Source organism: Oryx dammah, unplaced genomic scaffold, assembly GCF_014754425.2.
Source record: "Oryx dammah isolate SB20612 unplaced genomic scaffold, SCBI_Odam_1.1 HiC_scaffold_11232, whole genome shotgun sequence".
NCBI classification, from domain to species: domain Eukaryota; kingdom Metazoa; phylum Chordata; class Mammalia; order Artiodactyla; family Bovidae; genus Oryx; species Oryx dammah.
In genome coordinates, this window is record NW_024080625.1 from 799,240 (window position 1) to 820,036 (window position 20,797).

The 20,797-nt window shown below is 37.8% G+C and overlaps 1 protein-coding gene across 1 annotated transcript in view; it reads left to right on the plus strand.

Annotated features, from left to right (window-relative positions):
* LOC120861294 (cyclin-T1) overlaps nucleotides 1–20,501 on the plus strand; it is a 40,870-nt gene extending 20,369 nt beyond the window's left edge. The window contains exons 4-9 of the mRNA XM_040236927.1: nucleotides 272–332; nucleotides 1,805–1,867; nucleotides 3,311–3,356; nucleotides 4,527–4,690; nucleotides 4,855–4,925; nucleotides 14,529–20,501. Of these exons, the coding sequence (XP_040092861.1) occupies nucleotides 272–332; nucleotides 1,805–1,867; nucleotides 3,311–3,356; nucleotides 4,527–4,690; nucleotides 4,855–4,925; nucleotides 14,529–15,932 (1,809 nt within the window). The 3' untranslated portion in view covers nucleotides 15,933–20,501. The remainder of the gene's footprint in view (nucleotides 1–271; nucleotides 333–1,804; nucleotides 1,868–3,310; nucleotides 3,357–4,526; nucleotides 4,691–4,854; nucleotides 4,926–14,528) is intronic.
* The last annotated feature ends 296 nt before the right edge of the window (nucleotides 20,502–20,797 follow it).

Here is a 20,797-nt window from a genome sequence, read left to right on the forward strand (position 1 = left end):
AAAATGAACCAGATATCTGGTGTTTATTCTGTAGCCCTTTATAAATAAAGTGACATCTTTTGCTGTACCACTTATTTATCTATTTCTTTTTTTTAAGGAGAATCCGTTACGGATAAGGATTAATTTCAGTTCCTACTTTCCCTCATAACTGCACCCTTGCCTTTTGTGGCTTTGGTTTCCTTTGGAGGTTGTTATGATAGAATTGTCTACATTTTATGTTACATACTGTGTCTTTTTGGGGAATAATTTATGTGTCTTCTCACATCTGCAGGCTTACCTGCAGCAAGTTCAAGATCTGGTGATACTAGAAAGCATAATTCTGCAGACTTTAGGTAAGTTTATTTTCCTTTAAAACATTAAAGAAATATGTATGCAATAGAATGTTTTTCTAATTTGCAAAATAGGAAACAGGAAGAGAATTTCTTGGGAAGGTTTTTGTACATTGTAGAGATTGCTTAACCCTGCCACAGAGAGAATGAAGGCACCACCGACCTTTGAGATAGCCAATAGCAGGCTTTTTCTGCTTGTTTTTATTCTAGGATTCATGATTTGCTTGATAAATTTGGCAGTGTTTAACTTTCTGATAAATAATAGCAGAAACTATCTAAATAACTTTTTTCCTTCCAGGAGTTTTCATAGTCTGTCCTTATATTTAAATAACAGTATTTGTTTTTAAAATTGGTAATCAGCGTTCAAAACAGTAGAGTGGAGATGGAGGAATTCAAGCTAAATTAAATTGATGGGCTAAAGAACTGATGATGTTCTGTTATTATCTATAATTATTTTCATAAGACTGCCTTTAAAAGCTTAGCAAATATGGAAAATAAAGATTTTCTTGTTCTTTTGGCTCTCATTTTTCTCTTTAGATAGAGTATTTCATGAGTCATGTTGGAAAGTTGCTGATCGGCCTGTATTTTTTGCATATACACCTATACACAATGAATTCTTCAAATTAGTTTCTGCTAATTTTTACTTTAAATTAGTTATCTTCAAGGTAACCATACTTTAGGGGGCAATGATATTTTTCTGGTGGGATACATTTTAGTATTTTAATGTGGAAACCTGTAAAATCTAACTTGTAAGAATCAGTTGTGCTTTTAGAATAATTTGCATCAAGTAAATTTTGCCATAGAATTTTCTTTTTTTTAATCAGTTTGCCTCAGACTTTACTTTTTATTTCTTGGGCTTGCTGCACATAGCTTGTGGGATATTAGTTCCCTGACAGGGATTGAACCCAGGCTCTTGGCAGTGCAAGTGCAGAGTCCTAACCACTGGACTGCCGGGGAATTCCCTAGAATTTCTTTACTTGTACTAGATAATTTTATTTACGTACACAAAAAGCAATTTCTTGGAAAATTTTTATAGACATACTACATTTTGGTTAAGATCATTTAAAGTTAGATAAAATGATCAGTACTTAATGATGATTGAGATGATGAAAAGGAAGAAGACTGAAGGAAGAGAGGAATAGGTTTTAAAAATGTTTTCTAAAGGTTAAGCTTTCACAGATCATCATTATGTAACTGCATCTTTTCCAGTCATATATTCTGTTGTCCCTAAGAACACGTTTTGTATTCAGATGTTACTGATAGTTCAGGGATCTTGAGATTCTGTTAACTTCATTAATCTGAGTGGCCTTTGAAGATAATCATAAGAGTGTGCTCCATACTTTATGTGACTCTCAGCTTCTCAATAGGCAGTTTTGGGACCAGAAAATGAGAGAAGCCTTCAATGATGACTCAGATAAAAGCAGTATAAAATATTTTGAGTATCTTTAGGTTTTTAACCAGTTACTTTTTTTTAGGCTTTGAACTAACAATTGATCACCCACATACACATGTGGTAAAGTGCACTCAGCTTGTTCGAGGTAAGGAATCCCAATCCCACCCTGAGATGCTATCTTAAACTGTTTTACCATTTAGAGGCTAAGATTTACTGTGGGCTAATACATAATACAGCTGCTTTGGCCAAAATTTAAATTAAAAAACCTACCTGGTTTTTAAATTTCAAAATGAGTGGTTGGAGCTTTTCTGTTAAGTTCTTGTAGTGTTTTTAGGTGACTTCCAGATAAAGTGAGTGAGTTTCTTGTTTATCAAAGCTGGAGGCAGATTTTGAAAAGTCACTAAAATCAAAGTATCCAATTACAATTTTAAGGATATCTTGGGAGTGAGAATGAAAGTGAAGTCTCTCAGTCGTGTCCGACTCTTTGCGACCCCGTGGACTGTAGGCTACCAGGCTCCTCTGTCCATGGGATTTTCCAGGCAAGAGTACTGCAGTGGGTTGCCATTTCCTTTTCCAGGGGATCTTCCTGACCTAGGGATCAAACCCAGGTCTCCCGCATTGTAGGCATATGCTTTATGGTCTGAGCCACCAGGGAAATGATCTTAATTTGATTCTAGGGTTGATTGTCCTGGACACTGTTAAAGGCCACCCAGAAGGCCATGTAGAATTGATTTGAACTTAACTTTCATCATTGTTAATTCCTTGGCAGACTTGCTTTTTATTCTAATTTAACTTTAGTAGCCATGATTGCATTAAACCTAGTTCTTCTTTTTATTCAAATAGTAATATCAAGAAAGAATATCTAATAGCATTGTGCATTTAAACACAATTTCTTGTTTTGTAGATTTTCACTGATAATTGGCCTTATCATGTGTTTCATCTGAAAAATCAAGTTTTTTGAGTTCTTTATATTTTGAGAACATTAAAAGGTTTACATTGAGCAAGCATAGTGTTAAACAGAGATGGGTTAAATATGTTAATATTTCATCTAAGGAAGATTAAAATTTACTTTGTCACCCAGACAAATTTTTTTTGAAGGAGGAAATTTTTTTATTGTAATATGTTTAAATAATTTATGTCATTTGCTAATTTTTTCCAAATATATAAAGGTCTTCTGATCTTGCCTCCAGATTAGTTCATCCCCTAGCTTAGAACTTCTTAGTGGACTCTTGTATCAGGATCTCTGAGTTACTTGTTAAAAATGCTCATTGTTACTACATCCTTCTCCAAAAGTGTTGAGTTAGACTCTAGGGAGGATGCCCAGGAATTGCATTTTAAATATGTAACCCTTATATGTGGTGTGCAGAATAAAGCTTAAGTCCCTAAGTCTAGAAGCAGCATAATTGTTAATATAATTTTAAAAAATCACTTAAACTGTTTCATTTGACAATGGAATGTAAGCATCAGGTGGTCAGAGACCATGTCTGTCTCATTTGCCACTGTATTCTCTGCCTTGCAAATATTAAATGCTTACTAAGTAATTATTGAGAATGAATGGAACTAATAATCCCCCCTCTTTTTTTTTTAGCAAGCAAGGACTTAGCACAAACTTCTTACTTCATGGCAACCAACAGGTTTATATTTTAATATTTTTCTCTTCTCTTTTTGGGATAGTACTTTACTTGGGTTGGCATTGTCACTTTTTGTTGGGTATATGGAAAGATGATAGGTCTGGCACTTAGTAAGCTAGGAGCCAAGGATCTAGTCAAGGATCTCTGATATTAATAGAATGTGTTATAGACAAGTCCATGGTAAATGTTGATTTTTCTGCACAGTTGTTATGCGTGCCTTAAAATTTCCATGCTGCTTTTTAAATTTGTTAAGGTGATAAAATATTTTTGTTGCTGATTGATAGCCAACTTGATTCTGCATTTGTTACTTTACATTTAAATATCCAAGAGCATAGTTTTGAAAGTTTATTTAAACTTGGATTTCATTGCCAGTTGGTGACTAAAATCTAGTTTGGAGGATTCTGCTGTAATTGTGGTATTTTAAAAGGTACTCTTTGTCTTCACTCACTCCCAGATAAATGGGCACATATATGTGTGAAGAGTTGTGATACTTTTTCTTTCTCATTCCCTTTTTAAAGAAAAAGTTAACACATAACATGTATTACCAAATTATTTGCTCATTCTCATCTCCAATCTACTCTGTAGTTCTTGGAAACCAAAGATACTCCTAATGACTGTCGAGGCTAAGAAGTTCATTTTTATAGCCTGATGGGAGAGATTTTAAAAATAAACTATCAAGCATATTCACACTTGAGTGAGTGATTATCTATTCATTGTTTAAAAGAGACCAGACCTATGACTGGCAAGAAATAAGATAATTTTTAGGATAGTTTCTTAAGTATTTGATTTAGGGATTGTACATATTAAAAATGTTAAAGTTTTTCTTTTGTTCTGACCTTATTCTTAGGCTGATTAATCCTTATTTAAAAAAACTGAGTACTCAGTCTTTTATTTTTGTTTTTATTTTTTCTGGTCCTTCATCAGTGTGTGGATTAAATGATGTGTAGGCAAAAAAATTAGACAAGTTGTAACCTGAGCACATGGGTTAATGGAAAGATTAGGTTGGGTGTTGGATCAGAGCACTGGCTATTTCTTGCCTTTCTTGCTCTCAAGTGTTTTTTTTTCTTTTTCTTTCTTTCTTTTTTTTTTTTTTAAATAATGGAGAGTTTTTTAACTTTGGGTTCAGAATTTAGAGCTCATGACACTCTCTTGTTTCCTTCCCTCTGATGTCAGCCTGCATTTGACCACATTTAGCCTGCAGTACACACCTCCTGTGGTGGCCTGTGTCTGCATTCATCTGGCTTGCAAGTGGTCCAACTGGGAGATCCCAGTCTCAACTGATGGGAAGCACTGGTGGGAGTATGTTGACGCCACTGTGACCTTGGAACTTTTAGATGGTAAGTTTTAGAGTAAGGGACCTTGAAGAGCACTTGCTCTTGATCTATCACATACCTGGCCAAAGGTGACTTGATTTCAAATAAATACAGTTAGTTGAGGTTATTCTTGTTTCATTACTTCTGTCTCTCTGAATTTTTCTTAAATGTTCTAATTTCATTTGTAGAACTGACACATGAATTTCTACAGATTCTGGAGAAAACCCCCAACAGGCTCAAACGAATTTGGAATTGGAGGGTAAGAATTATTGTTGTCACTTTCTTTTGACTACATCAGTGAGATACCAGATACGGATATGTACCCTAGGTTTGGAATTTCTACTTTTTATAGTTATGCAGTGGTTACAATTTCAACTTCATAGCTGGGATACTGGCTCAGAAATCCATTGATGTAGGTAACAGCAGGATTTATTTTGTGTTTTGCAACTCTTCATGGTTTTTATTTGGTCAGCAACATTGGTTGAGTATTTTTTTGTGTGTAGAGAGTGTTACAAAGGGGGAAATTTTGGCTTTTCTGAGACAGAATGTTGGCTTCTTATATAGGAAAGATACAGAGTTAGGAGGTTAGAGCTGGTATTGTAATTTTATCTTTGAAATTACTTGCTTTTAAATGGATTTTAGAATTTTGTTTTTATATAGATCACAGTTCAAAGTTATATTTCAGGTATTCTTGAAAGTCTTATTTATGATTAACAAAATTATTCTTTTTTTTTTTTTTTTCAGTGTCAGAAAGCTTAAAAGTATTCCTTGCATTTCTGAGAATTCTAGACTGAGGATGCTTAATTTCTTTCTCCTAAGTTGAGTTATAGAAAATGAGTTTGCCTAGGGTTCAAAGGAGATTTGAGAGTACACAAGTCTTATCTTTTACTTCTTTGTAAAACTTTACCAAAATTTCTAGAGTTTTAGACTAACTGTAATCATAAGACAAGGATGTTCATGAATGAATACAACTTCATTATTTTTATTGCCTTGTAGCGGGATCTTAGTTTCGTGTGTGTGTGTATGTGTGTGTCTATATGTGTGTGTGTGTGATCAGTTGTTTTCTGACTCTTTGCGACCCCATGGACTATAGACCACCGGACTCCTCTGTCCATGGAATTTTCCAGGCAGTACTGGTATGGGTTGCCATTTTCTCCTCCAGGGGATCTTCCCGACCCTGGGACTGAACCCATGTCTCTTGCGTCTCCTGCAGTAGAAGGTGGATACTTCACCACTGTGCCACTTGGGAAGCCCCTAGTTTCATGACCAGGGTTAGAACCTGGGACCCTGGCAGTGATAGCACCGAGTCCTAATCACTGGACTACCAGAGAATTCCCACAATATTATATGTTTCACTATAGGTACTATGCTGTATAGAGGATCTCTCAGATATATTCATCTTGTATAACTAAAACATTTTGCCCTTTGACTAATATGTCCTTGTTTCCTCCTTCCCTCAGTCTCTGGAAACCACTATTCTACTCTCTACAAGTTTGACTGTTTTAGATGCCTCACATAAGTAAGATCACATAATACTTGTCTTTCTCTGTCTGGCTTATTTACTTAGCAAAAGGTCCTCCAGGTTCATTTATGTTGTTGCAAATGGCAGAATTTCCCTCTTTTAAAAATGTTTTTAAAAAATTTAAATTGTGGTAAAATACAAATAACATAAAATTTACTGTCTTAGCCATTTTTAAGTATACAGGTATTACATGCATTTATACTGTACTCCAGTGTTCTTGCCTGGAGAATCCCAGGGACAGGGGAGCCTGGTGGGCTGCTGTCTGTGGGGTCTCACAGAGTCGGACACGACTGACGCGACTTAGCAGCAGCAGCATACTGTTCTACAGTCATTATTACCATCTATCCCCATAACTTTTCATTTTCTAAAACTAAAACTCTATAACCATTAAACAATGACTGTCTATTCCCCAACTCTGGCAGCCACGATTATATTTTATTATTTAGACTATTGCTAGTACCTGTAAACCTCATGTAAGTGGAATCATTCATTATTTGTTTTTTTGTGACTGATGTATTTCAGTTAGCACGTCCTCAAGGTTTATCCATGTTGTAGCATATTGTAGAATTCTAATTGTTTTCTTAAAAGGCTGAATGATCTTTTGTGTGTTTGTACCACATTTTATTTATCCATTCTTCCATTGATAGACATTTGGTTTGTGTCTGCATTTTAGCTTTTGTGTATAATGCTGCAATGAATATTGGTGTACAGTATCTCTTTTGAGACCCTGCTTTCTATTCTTCTGGGTATATACCCAGAAGTAGAATTGCTGGGTCATAGGCTAGTACTATTTTTATTTTGTTGAGGAACCACTACACTTTTCCATACTGGTGTACCATTTTACATTCCTACCAAACAGTTCAGTTCAGTTGCTCAGTTGTGTCTGACTCTTTGCGACACCATGAATTGCAGCACGCCAGGCCTCCCTGTCCATCACCAACTCCCAGAGTTCACTCAAACTCACGTCCATCGAGTCGGTGATGCCATCCAGCCATCTCATCCTCTGTCGTCCCCTTTTCCTCCTGCCCCCAATCCCTCCCAGCATCAGAGTCCTTTCCAAGGAGTCAACTCTTCGCATGAGGTGGCCAAAGTACTGAGGTGTCAGCTTTAGCATTGTTCCTTCCAAAGAACACCCAGGACTGATCTCTCCTTTAGAATGGACTGGTTGGATCTCCTTGCAGTCCAAGGGACTCTTCAAGAGTCTTCTCCAGCACCACAGTTCAAAAGCATCAATACTTCGGCACTCAGCTTTCTTCACAGTTAACTCTCACATCCATACATGACCACTGGAAAAACCATAGCCTTGACTAGATGGACCTTTGTTGGCAAAGTAATGTCTCTGCTTTTGAATATGCTATCTAGGTTGGTCATAACTTTCCTTCCAGGGAGTAAGCGTCTTTTAATTTCATGGCTGCTATCACCATCTGCAGTGATTTTGGAGCCCAGAGAAATAAAGTCTGACACTGTTTGCACTGTTTCCCCATCTATTTCCCATGAAGTGATGGGACCAGTTGCTATGATCTTAGTTATCTGAATGTTGAGCTTTAAGCCAGCTTTTTCACTCTCCTCTTTTACTTTCATCAAGAGGCTTTTTAGTTCCACAGAGTTCTAATTTCGCTGTTAATGCGTGTTTTTTTGGCAGTAGCTGTCTAAAGGATGTGAAGTGGTCTTTGATTTGTAATTGCCTAATAATGAATGATGTTAAGCATTTTTCATATTGTTATTGGCCATTTGTGTATCTTCTTTCGAGAAATGTCTATTCTAGTCCTTTGTCCATTTTCAGATTGGGTTGTTTGGTTTTGTTGTTGAATTTTAGGAGTTCTCTGCACATTCTGGATACTAATCCCTCATCAGATATATACTTTACAAATATTTTCTCCTGTGTGTGTTGCCTTTTACTCCAGATAGTGTCTTTTGATGCACAAAATTTAAATATTTCCATGGAGTCCTTCTTTGGGGAGGGGTGTGGTCACCTGGCCTTTGCTGTCATATCTAAGAAGTTATTGCTAAATGCAGTGTTGTGAACCTTTTGTTCTTTGCTTTCTTCTAAGAGTTGTATATATATATTTTTTAATTGGAGGATAATTGCTTTACATTGTTGTATTGGTTTCTGCCTTACAACAAGTGAACCAGCCATTGTTGTTGTTCAGTTGCACAGTCATGTCCGACTCTTTGAACCCCATGGACTGCAGCATGCCAGGCTTCCTTGTCCTTCACTATCTCCTGGAGTTTGCTCAAACTTGTGTCCATTCATGCCATCCAGGCATCTCATCCTCTGTCGTCCCCTTCTCCTCCTGCCTTCAATCTTTCCCAGCATTGGTCTTTTCCTTTGAGTCGGCTCTTTGCATCAGGTGGCCAAAGTATTGGAGCTTCAGCATCAGCATCAGTCCTTCCAATGTATATTCACGGTTGATTTTCTTTAGGATTGACAGCTTTGATCTCCTTGCCATCCAAGGGACTCTGAAGAATCTTCTGTAGCACCACAATTCAAAAGCATCAATTCTTTGGTACTCAGCCTTCTTTATGGTACAACTCTCAGATCTGTACATGACTACTGGGAAAACCATAGCTTTGACTATACAGACCTTTGTTGACAAAGTGATGTCTCTTCTTTTTAATACACTGTCTAGGTTTGTTATAGCTTTTCTTCCAAGGAGCAAGCATCTTTTAATTTCATGGCTGCAGTCACCATCTGCAGTGATACTGGAGCCCAAGAAAATAAAGTCTGTCACTGTTTCCATGTGGTAATGTATATATGTCAGTGCTACTCTCAATTCATCCTACCTTCTCCTTCCCCCACAAGGGGAAGTTCTCTGTGTTCACAAGTCTGTACTTGGTGCCTGTTCCTGCCCTGGAAATAGGGTCATCAATACTATTTTTATAGATTCCATATATATGCATTCATATATGATATTTGTTTTTCTCTTTCTGACTTACTTTATTCTGTATAACAGGTTCTACATTCATCCACCACAGTTTAACTGCCTCCAATTCATTCCTTTTTGTGGCTAAGTAACATTCCATTGTATATAGGTATCACAGTTTCTTTTATCCATTCATCTGTCAATGGACACCTAGGTTGCTTCCATGTCTTGGATATTGTAAATAAGTAGTGCTGCATTGAACATTGGAGTATAGTCTTTTATTTATTTATTTTTTTTTTTTTTGGAGTATAGTCTTTTAGAATTATGGTTTTCTCAGGGTATATGAGTTTTATTGTTTTGGATCTCAGATTTGGATCTTTTATCTGTGTTAATTTTTGTATATGGTATTAGGTAAGGGTCCAGTCTCATTCTTTTGCACGTGGATATGTAGTTTTCCTAGTACCATTTGTTGAAAAAACTGTCCTTTCCCCATTGAATGGTCTTGGCATCCCTGTCAAAAATCATTTGACCATGTATGACAAGGTTTTTTCTGGACTTCTGTTCCATTCATCTATATGCCATTACCCCACTGTTTTGATTACTGTGGCTTTGTAGTAAGTTTGGGAATCAGGAAGTATGAGTCTTCTTGCTTGGTTTTTCATTTTCGAGATTGTTTTGTCTATTCAGGGTCCTTTGAGATTCCATATAAATTGTAGGATGGATTTTTTATTTCTGCAAAAAATGGCGTTGGAATTTTGATAGGGATTGCAGGAAGTATTGCTTTGAGTATGCACATTTAACAATACTAATGTTTGAATTAATGTTTGGATCCAGTACATGGGATGAGTTTCCGGTTATGTTTTCCATAATATCTTTCACCAGTGTTTTGCAGTTTTCACTGTGCAAGTCTTTGTGTGTTAGTCGCTGAGTTGTGTCCGACTCTTTGTGATCCCATGGATTGTATAGCCCACCAGGCTCTTCTGTCCATGGGATTTTCCAGGCAAGGTTACTGGAATGGGTTGCCATTTCCTTCTCCAGGGGATCTTCCCAACCCAGGGATTGAACCCGGATCTCCTGCATTGCAGTCAGATGTTTTACCTTCTGAGCTACTAGGGAAGCCCGTGCAAGTCTTTTACTTGGTAATTTCTAAGTACTTTCTTCTTTCTGATGCTGTTGTAAATGGGATTGTTTTCATATAATATCCTTTGCAGATTGTTTACTGTTCATTCAGGGAATTGTGACTGAATTTTATCTTGCTACTTTGCCTAATTCATTAATTCTAATAGAATTAGAAAAAACAATTTTTTGATGGCGTCTTTGTAGTTTTCTACATATAAGTTCATGTCATCTGCAGACCAATAATATTACTTCTTCTTTTCCAATTTGATGCCTTTTATTTCTTTTTCTTGCCTGATTGCTGTGGCTAGGACTTCCAGAAGTGTGTTGAATGCAGGTGTTGAAAGTGAGCATCCTTTCCTTATTCGATATTAAGGAAAGCTTTCAGTCTTTCACCGTTGAATATGATATTCACTGTGGGTTTTTTATATATGGCTTTTATTATGTTTAGATAGTTTACTTATATCCCTAGTTTGTTGAGTATTTTTATGTTGAAAGCGTGTTGAATTTTGTCAAATGCTTGTTCTTCATAAAATGAGATAATCGTGTGTTGGTTTTTTCCCCTTCATTCTGCTTATGTGATGTGCTTGTGTACATGCTCAGTCGTGTCTCACTTTTTGTGACAGTATAGCAGTTGATTTCTGTATGTTGAACTGTCTTTATATTCCAGGAATAAATCCCACTTGGTCATGATATGTAGGTTTTAAAATAGGCTTTCAAATTCATTTTGCTGGTATTTCGTTGAAGATTTTTTATCTATGTTTTTAAGGGATATTCGCCTGTAGTTTTCCTTTCTTACAGTGTTTTTGTCTGATTTTGGTATCAGGGTGATGCTCACCTCATAGAATGAGTTGGGAAGTATTCCTCCTCTTATTTTTTGGAGAGTTTGAAAAGGATTGGTGTTACTTCTTGTGGTGGCTTTTCTTGTTCTGGAGCACGGGCTCTACGTGTGCAGGCTTCAGGGATTGGAACACACAGGCTGAGTAGTTACAGGTCAAGGGCTCTAGAGCTCGTGCTCAGTAGTAGTTGTGCACGGGCTGAATTGTCCCACGTCATGTGGGATCTTTCTGGACTAGGGTTTGAACCTGTGTCCCCTGCATTGACAGGCAGATTCTTAACTACGTGACCACCAGGGAAGTCCCCAAATTTTGTTTTGATTTTTCTCTGTTTTTCTTTTTTCCATTTTATTCTTTGCTCTAATCTTTATTGTATCTTTCTCTGCTACCTTTGTTCCTCTTTTTCTAGTTCCTTAAATTGTAAAAGTTAGTTATTTTGAGATGTTTGTTGATTTGTTTTTGTGCTTCACAGCTTGTGGGATTTTAGCTTCCTGATTTTAGTGTGTTTATAGCTGTAAATTTCTCCCGTAGCACCACTTTTGCCTTTTGCTACATCCCTTAAGTTTTGAAATGTTGTACTTTTGTTTTCCTTTTTCTCTTAAGTATTTCCCTTTGATTTCTTTGATCCATTGTGATCCACCCCCCCCGCCCAGTTTTCACTAACTTTTATCTCGTTTTGATTTTTAGTATGATATGTGTCTTTTAAAATCTGTTGACTAAGTTTGCGGCCTAACATATGGTCTGTCCTGGAAAATGTCTCATATTCACTTAGAGAATGTATGTTGCTGATTTGGGGGAGGGTGTTCTGTATATGTTTGTTGGATCTAGTTAGTTTATTATTTAAGTCCTATTTCGTCATCTTCTGTCTGATCTATCTACCATTGTGAGGGGCTGTTGAAGTCTTCAACTATTACTGTAAAGCTGTCTATTTTTCTTGAATTCTTTTAGGTTTTGGCCTCATAATTTTGATGGCCTGTCACTAGGTATGTAAATGTTTATAACTGGTGTGTCTTATTTCTATACCTAGCCTTTTAACATATATAATGTCCTTCTTTGTCTCTTAAAACCTTTTTTGATTTAAAGTCTATCTTGTCTGCTCTTAGAATAGCATGCATGTTCTCATGGTTACTGTTTGTATTGTATTTCTTTTTCCATCCTTTCACTTTGCTTGTTTGGGTCTTTGGATCTCAGTGGCATATAGATAACTGTAAGTTGGAGTTCGAGCATATGTTTTTATCCATTCTACAAATCTATCTTTTCCTTAAGAGTTTAGTCTACTTACACTTAAAGTAATTACAGGTACGGAGAGATTTACTTCTGTCACTTATGGTATTTTTTATATAGGCATACCTAGTTGTATTGCACTTTGCAGATACTGCATTTTTTATAATGAAGGTTTGTGGCAGCCTTGTAATGAAAAGGTGTGTTTGTGCGATTTTCCCAATAGTATTTGCTCACTTTGTGTCTGTTAAATTTTGGAAATTCCTATTATGGTGATATGTGATCGGTAATCCTTAATACTACTACAACTCAAATGATGGTTAGCATTTTTTAGCAATAAGGTATTTTAAATTAAGGTATGTGCTTGTTTTTTTAAGAAATAATACTATTGTATATTTAATAGACAATATAAGGATAATTTTTATATGCACTGGGTAATGAGAAATTTTTTGTGGCTTGCTTTATTGTGATGGTGATGGTTTAGTTGCTCAGTCTGACTCTTGTGACCCTGTGGACTGTAGCCCACCAGGCTCCTCTGTCTATGGGATTTCCAGGCTAGAATGCTGGAGTGGGTTGCCATTTCCTTCTCCAGGGTATCTTCCCAAGCAGGGGACTGAACCTAGATCTCCTGCACTCTAGGCAGATTCTTTACCGACTGAGCTACCAGGGAATTCCCTGACTTAATATTGTGATATTAGCTTCACTGAGATGGCCTGAAACTGAACCCACAGCATCTCCACAAGTATGCTTATATGCCTTAGAGCTTTTTGTCCATTTCCTGCATTACTGTTTTTTGTACTTAGTTGATTTTTCTTAAACTTTCTTGCTTGTTTTTTGTATTCTAGGCTGCTTTCTTTGTATTTATCATGGGATTATCTTGAACATCCTAAAGTTACAGTACTCTGATTTTTTTTTTCTATTTGGTTCCTCAGACTTGATAGAATTTCCATTGTGCTGTCTTCAAATTTGCTGATTTTTCTGCCTCTTCAGATCTGCCTTTGAAATCCTCCAGTGCATTTTTCATTTCAGTTATTGTACTTTTCAGCTCCAGGATTTTTTTTCTGGTTTCTTTAAAGAATTTTATTATTTTCTTTTTAAATCTCTTTATCTTGTTTTGTTAACATGTGGTTTTCTTAAGTTTCAACTTCGTTTCCTTAAGTGTCTTTAAGGCAGTTATTTTAATGTTTTTGCCTAGTAGTAGATGTGCCATTGGGTTTTTTCCAGGACAGTTTCTGTTGATTTTTTTTTTTTTCCTTTCGAATGGGCTTCTTTATATGCCTTGTGATTTTTTGTTGTTGAAGATCGAATGTTTAAATCTTAATAACACGGTAACTCTGGAAATCAGATTCTCTCGCTTTCCTGGGTTTTGTTATTTTTTGTTTTTGTATATTTGGGCTGGTGGCTTGATTTTAAGGGATATCTCTGTGCTGAAGATTAGCCTGATGTGTAAAATTGTGGACTTCTCTTTTCTGAGCCTTCTCCTAGACATTTCTGTATTTGTAGTTTTTAAATGTTCTACCATAATGTCTGGCTCCCAAAGAGGGAAAAGGAAAAAATGAAGTGGGGGAGGAAGGGTATTGGCCCTTTGTATCTGGGGAATTCACTTCAACCAGAGGAGGAGGGGATCCCAACAATGGAGGGAGGTACAGCAGTGGTCTCCTGCCTCTGTGTGCCTCTGTGATTGAAAGCAGCAGTCAGCGATCAGAGCAACATCTCCAGCATTTGCCAGTCAGGTTTCCCCAAGCTGTGAGAAAGCTACTGTAGGAACGGGATGCACAGCTACCTGGGGCTGAGAGCTGAAATTGAGGGAAATTAAACCCAATTATTTGCCATGGCTTACTTATCCTGGAAATTACAAGCCTTCAGCAGACTACAGTGTTCCAAAATAGTTATAGCAAAAAGATTCTGCCTGTACAGTTGTTGTTTAGGTGGGAGACAGATTCTTAGGGCTTCCTACTCTGCTGTCTTCACAGAACTGCCCTCCTTTTTTAAGGCTAAATGATATTTCATTGTATGTATAGGCCACATTTTTAAAATCCGTTCTTTTTTTTTGTTGAACACTTGGTTTGCTTTCATACCTTAGGTATTGTGCCTCTTTGCGATCTTGTGATTCTTGATTGAAGTTTTAAAAAATCTTAAATCTCCTGATGGTAATAATTATCAGTCTCATGTTAGAGTAGCCTTCTGGTTATGGGCTATCCCAACTCCCAGTGCCACAGCAGACACAGTCTACTCATTTCACTGTCTTTTTTCCCATATGATGAATTACTTGAAGTGAAAAAATGCTATTTGCTTCATTCTAGGCATGGCAGGCTGACAGGAAAACAAAAGCAGATGACCGAGGAGCAGATGAAAACTCTTCGGAGCAGACAATCCTTAATATGATTTCCCAGAGCTCCTCAGATACAACTATCGCAGGTTTAATGAGCATGTCAGCTTCTTCTACCACAAGTGCAGTGCCTTCCCTTCCAGCCACTGAAGACTCAAAGAGCAACTTAAGCAATGTGGAGATGTTGTCAAGTGAGCGCTGGCTGTCCTCCCACCCTCCTTTCAAGGTAGAACCTGCTCAGGGTTATCGGAAGAGCGAGAATTTAGCACTTGGAGCTGATCATTCCTTACAACAGGATGGTTCAAATGCGTTTGTTTCCCAGAAACAGAATAGTAAAAGTGTGCCGTCAGCTAAAGTATCACTGAAAGAATACCGTGCAAAGCATGCAGAAGAGTTGGCTGCCCAGAAGAGGCAACTGGAGAACATGGAGGCCAATGTGAAGTCACAGTATGCGTATGCTGCCCAGAATCTCCTGTCTCATCATGACAGCCATTCTTCGGTCATTCTGAAAATGCCCATAGAGGGCTCAGAAAACTCTGAGCGGCCTTTTCTGGAAAAAACTGACAAAACAGCTCTCAAAATGAGAATCCCAATGACAGGTGGAGATAAAGCTGCCTCTACAAAACCAGAGGAGATAAAAATGCGCATTAAAGTTCACACTGCAGCTGACAAGCACAATTCTGTAGATGACAGTGTCACAAAGAACCGAGAGCACAAAGAAAAGCACAAAACTCACCCATCTAATCATCATCATCATCATAATCACCACTCACACAAACACTCTCACTCACAGCTTCCAGCTGGTACTGGGAACAAACGTCTGGGTGATCCAAAACATAGTAGCCAGACAAGCACCTTAGCACACAAACCCTATAGCTTGTCTAGCTCTTTCTCCTCTTCCAGTTCTTCTCGTAAAAGGCCCCTCCCTGAAGAGACTGGAGGGGCGGCATATGATCATTCAACCAAGACTGCCAAGAGTGCTAAATCCTCTTCCATAAATTTCTCCTTCCCACCTCTTCCTACAATGGCCCAGTTGCCTGGGCATAGCTCAGACACAAGTGGCCTTCATTTTTCACAGCCCAGCTGTAAAACCCGAGTTCCTCACATGAAATTGGATAAAAGCTCCACTGGGGCCAATAGTCACAATACACCCCAGACCACAGACTATCAAGATACTGTGAATATGCTTAACTCCCTTCTCAATGCCCAGGGTGTTCAGCCCACTCAGCCCCCGGCGTTTGAATATGTTCATTCTTACGGAGAATATATGAATCCACGGGCTGGTGGAATGTCCTCCAGATCTGGCAACACAGACAAACCCCGGCCACCACCTCTACCATCAGAACCTCCTCCACCACTTCCACCCCTTCCCAAGTAAAAAAGAAGAGAAAAAAGCTTCTTTAAAAACACATTTGTTTTTAAACTACTGATTCTGGACTAAGAAAATTACTTCTCATATGAAATATGTCACCCTTCTTGGACTAGGAAATAAATTAATATTGAGACATAGGTGGGAGGATGGTTGAGGGCCTTGGTTGTTAATATCTCCTGCCTCAGAAATTTAACTATTTTATTATAGTTTTTACTGGTATTGGAGAGGTGAGAATGTGTTAAAGCTGTGAATGATTCAGAATACTTTCTCTCTTCTTGGCCTCTCCACCTCCTGATTAGGTTGATTAGAGTTGATATCTTCCCTCTTCTTGCCAGGACTGAAATATGGAGGGTTTGTTTTATCAAACAGTTGTGGATCCTTTTGGTGTTTAATATATCAGAAGAGAGGAAGTATTTAAACGTCAAAATCTTTTAAGAGACTTTAAAAAAATAATTTAAAGAAAGTAAGTTATCTGTTTAGTTTTTTTTTTTTTTATAATTGGGGGAGGGGGAGGGATTTTGCTGTGTGTATGAGATCCACAGTAATGAGTCCTTCCGGGTGGGATTGGAGGGTTGATGGTGTGTGTAGGTGGGATGGGAAGATAGGATTTTGGCCATGAGTTCTGAGACAGGCTCTGGCCACTTGAAGTGTTTCGACCTGTAAGTGTGTATATAAGTGTGGATATGTGTGATATTAAGTATGTGTGTGTTTAAAAATCATGTTTTATCTTTCCCTCCCTGTCCTTCACCATTTCTACTTCTCGACAGTCTACTAGAGAGAACACGGTGTGGCCTTTTTGAGCATAAAGGGAGGAAGAGGCATATATTTGGCATGATATTTTCCCCTATTCTTTATGTTGTAATTGAAGGTAGCCTTTTAAATTCTAGTTTGGGCAGGTGCAGCCAATAGTCTGATTTTGAACTCTTACACGAACTTCCTTTTTTACCCTCTTTTTCCTTTTGATAGAGAACAAAGATGGGATTGAGGAAGAAGGCTGGAGAGCTAGGCTGGCTTTGGCCCTACAGAATTGTATTTTTTTTTTTTTGCCCCCCACGTTGGGCTTTAGGAAAGTGTTCAAGTGAGAGCAGTCTCAGGGTCCCTGAATGGAAGTGGGGTGTGCTGTCCTTTCTGTGAAGCCCAGACCATATGTGAGAATAGTTTTGGGAGAAGCCATGGAGCTAGAGGATACTGAAAACAATGAAAATTGTGATTGGGAATTTTTAGGACATTATATTTTAAATTATATTATGAATGTAAGACTTTCTGTATGTCTGAAGGGAAGCAGCTGCATCCTCAATTTTTGCAGCCTGTATGACTTCAGAGATCGGAACTTACGAATTTAACAGTGCTGATGCCATGAGGGTGAGCAAGCCTAGCCTACAGATAACTTATGTTTAGATTGTCCATCTTAGGTGGCTTTAATTCTAGGCAGAAGTTCTTCTGGAGATTTCTAAAAGTCCTTTAGAAAAATGGATCAGGAGTCCTGTTCTTATGGGTACTTAATTGCCCCATATTTTAGGAGTGAATGTTTTTGTTGAGGAAAGAAATCTTTCAGGGGGCTAGAAAGAATTCTAAGCCCAGTTGTCCAGCTGAAAATGACACCAAGTCACAGATCATTTACTGTGATATTCTTCAGTCTTCATGGTGTTTTTTGCTATGGAAAAGGTGATGCAATTTGAATTTGTCTTCTTGATTTTAATGCAGCTTTTTTCACACCAGATATTCTTTATGGATAAATTGAATTTTCTCATTGGAAGTCATAGGGAGATAGGAGTTTTATGTGTGCTGCTGCTTGCCGGGGACAGGTTGGGGAGAAAACTGAGGCAGTTGGAATTGCCGATGCACTGGCCTAATACAGGAGGGAATTTGTACAATAAACCTTAACCGAAGGTGATTAGTGTCCTACGTTTCTGCATATTTTAACTGTCTAGAGTGCCTGCCATTGCTGTGCAAAGTGAGCTCTCTGCTGATTGATACACCAGTAATACTTTTGACTTGGAATGTCACTTTACTTTTACAGATGACATTTTCCTCTTTTTCCTTGATATTTTCTGTGTTATGTTTGGTAATGGGTAGATGTGTGATGTGTTTACTAAATTTAGGCTGTTCGTTTAGATTTTGTTTGGTGGAGTCAGCTTTCTTCCTTGACCTTTAAAGGTTATTAAGTTTGCTTTCGTACCTTTGTGGAAGTGATGATCACTGATTTGATTATGAAAATGTCTCTTACAGCTTTATGTTTTTCTCGTGAAATGTCGCATATTTTCTAATCACAGTCTCTTCCTCACCACAGAGATACATGTTCACTTGGCCTCAGCAGTTCTCCATGGCAGTCTGTAGTTAGTTCCTTAAAACTTTGTCAGGAGTGACCTTGAAAAAAGTGCTTACTAGAGCCTAAAAGCTGCTTTCTGCTGCATAGTCTGGCCTTTGCACTAGTAGATCATTGCTGTTAGAGACTTTTCTGTATTAGTCCCTCCTGATACTGTTTTAAGATTCCTGTAGTGTCTGCTTTTATATCTGTGCATATGTTATATGCCTCCTTATGGGCTCTGCATGAAGTGTTCGCTGCATTGTCTTTGGGTTAGCAGATGTCCCTGTCAACTAGCATGCATGTTGTCCAAATTCCATAAACTTAGGCTTCACGAGGTTGTGTGGTTTCTAAACACTGTGTCGTCTTTTGCCCTCACCACTTCAAAGAGTGAGAAACAGGATTTATACATCCAAAGTTAGTCTCGTAAACATGGCTTTTCCCCCCTCTTTTAACCTAGACTATCAAGGATAAGTGGTGATAAGCAGGCCTGGAGCCTCAAGTTCTATAAATCTCATTCCTGAAACTTTGCTTGAATCTCATGTTGGCAAAAACGATTATCTGTGAATTATCCTTAGGACTTTTAACCAGATACCTGTATTGCTGTTCACTTACCTTTAGTGAAGCATTAATCTAAAGCTGCGTTGGTCTTCTGAAGAATCAGTTATGCTTTTTGGGTTTAGAAAATACTGGGAATTAGTCTAGTCTTTTTACTTGAATCAATGTGTTTCCATATCTGAGACCCTCAGCACCCCTCCACCTTTTTTAATGATTTTAGTGTTTTCATTTAATGTATCCTTTTACATAGTTCTGTATTATTGGCTTCACCAGTATTGATAGAAAAATTAAATCTCCAGGTGGAACAGCAATGGATTAGAATATAGAAATAAAATCATGGTAACATCAGTGCTGGGTTTACTTTCACCTCTGCTACCTAATTCCCCACATTGAAAATCCATTCCCCTCTTTGTTCCTGGACAAAGGCCAATTAGAGGGGTCTTATCCCAGTATGGTTGGATTCTAAACATACCTGTATTTCCCACAGAAACGGGACTGTGGGAACTTGGGAACTGATTAACTTTTAAGAGATTATTCCTTTGTTGATGATCTGTTTTGATCTTAATGCCAGGGAAAAGGGATTCTCAAACATCTTGAAGTTGGAATACAAATGTTACTGTCTTGGGGTTGGGAGAATTTAAGCAGCCTATGCAACCCTTCACATGGTGAGAAGTAAGCCCTCTGCAGTCCCATTAAACTTTCAGTGACTGATGTCTCCCCAGATTTCTTGTGTTGCTGCTTGTCAACACCCAGCTTTTAACTGAGTATCTGTTCCTGGTGGTTTAAAGAATGTTCATGTTGTATCACACTGTCAAGTTTTATCTCTTTATCCCTATGTGGGATAAAAAGCCTGGTACTATAATCCTGCCTGATAGAGTGGTCTTGAGTGAGAATTATTTTTAAGTGGGAGACCCTTCCATTTTAATGTCTCTACAGGAATGTTTACTGAAAAGTGGTGTCTACTCTTCCTGTTTTTAAGTGTGTATTCATGGTGAATGAAAAGAAGAGAAAGACTTGGGTTTTCTGTTGCCATATTAAGCATGGAGAGGGATGCTTGACAGCATGCTAATTGAAGCCAGAGCAAGTATGTCTCCATCAAGTTATCAGGAACTCTTCAGTTGAAAGCTGAGGCCTCAACTGATTAGTGGTTGATCACATTGGATTTGGTTACAAGATGGAGTGCTGGCTGGGTTAAGCACACAAAAGAATGCAGCTGACTTGACTTAGTGTTAACCTAGGTTTCTGGATTTGAAACTGACCACCTCCTCACCCTACTCCCCACACCTAAAACTGTTTTCTTATCAGACCAAAGAGCAAAGAAGGAAAAAAAAAAATGAAACACTTTACCAATCTATGTCACTCAGGTACAATTTTGTGGTGATATTTTTGTCTTTTTTTTTTTTTTTGTATTGCTCCTAAGAGTCCTTTCTCAGCATATTATTCTGCTCTTGCCTCTGTCTTCCTTGGGGCACCTCAGTTCTGGATGCTACTCCTGGGATCTCTACTGCTGTTATGTGAATGATAAGACGTAAGTGACCATTACAGTAAGGGCTCTTTGTAAAAAATTTTAAAAAATGTTTTTAAAAATTAAAAAAGTACATTGTATACATTTTATAGTCTGGCTATCAATTTGATATTTTGCTGTCAAGTATGTTTCTCAATCTGTATTTATCCATCCCATCAATAAATGTTAAACACTCATCTGATGATCATTTATGTGTGCTGAGTCTTCAAGATAGTCTTTATCTGTCATTTCATTGATACGGTAATAGTTGTCTTAGTTTTAGTAGTATAGTATGTACTTTCTTACTGCACAGGATCCTGTGGGAATTGAGTTCAGTGGGAATACCTAAGATTTGATCATCACAGTGAAGCTGACAGTGTAAGTATGGTGTAGCTGAGGGGAGAAAGCCCTCATTCTACACTTGTCACATGGATACCTGGAAGGATGCCTGGCACACAGAGAAACAGACAGCTCTAACAGAAGATAGCAACATGTACTGCTTAT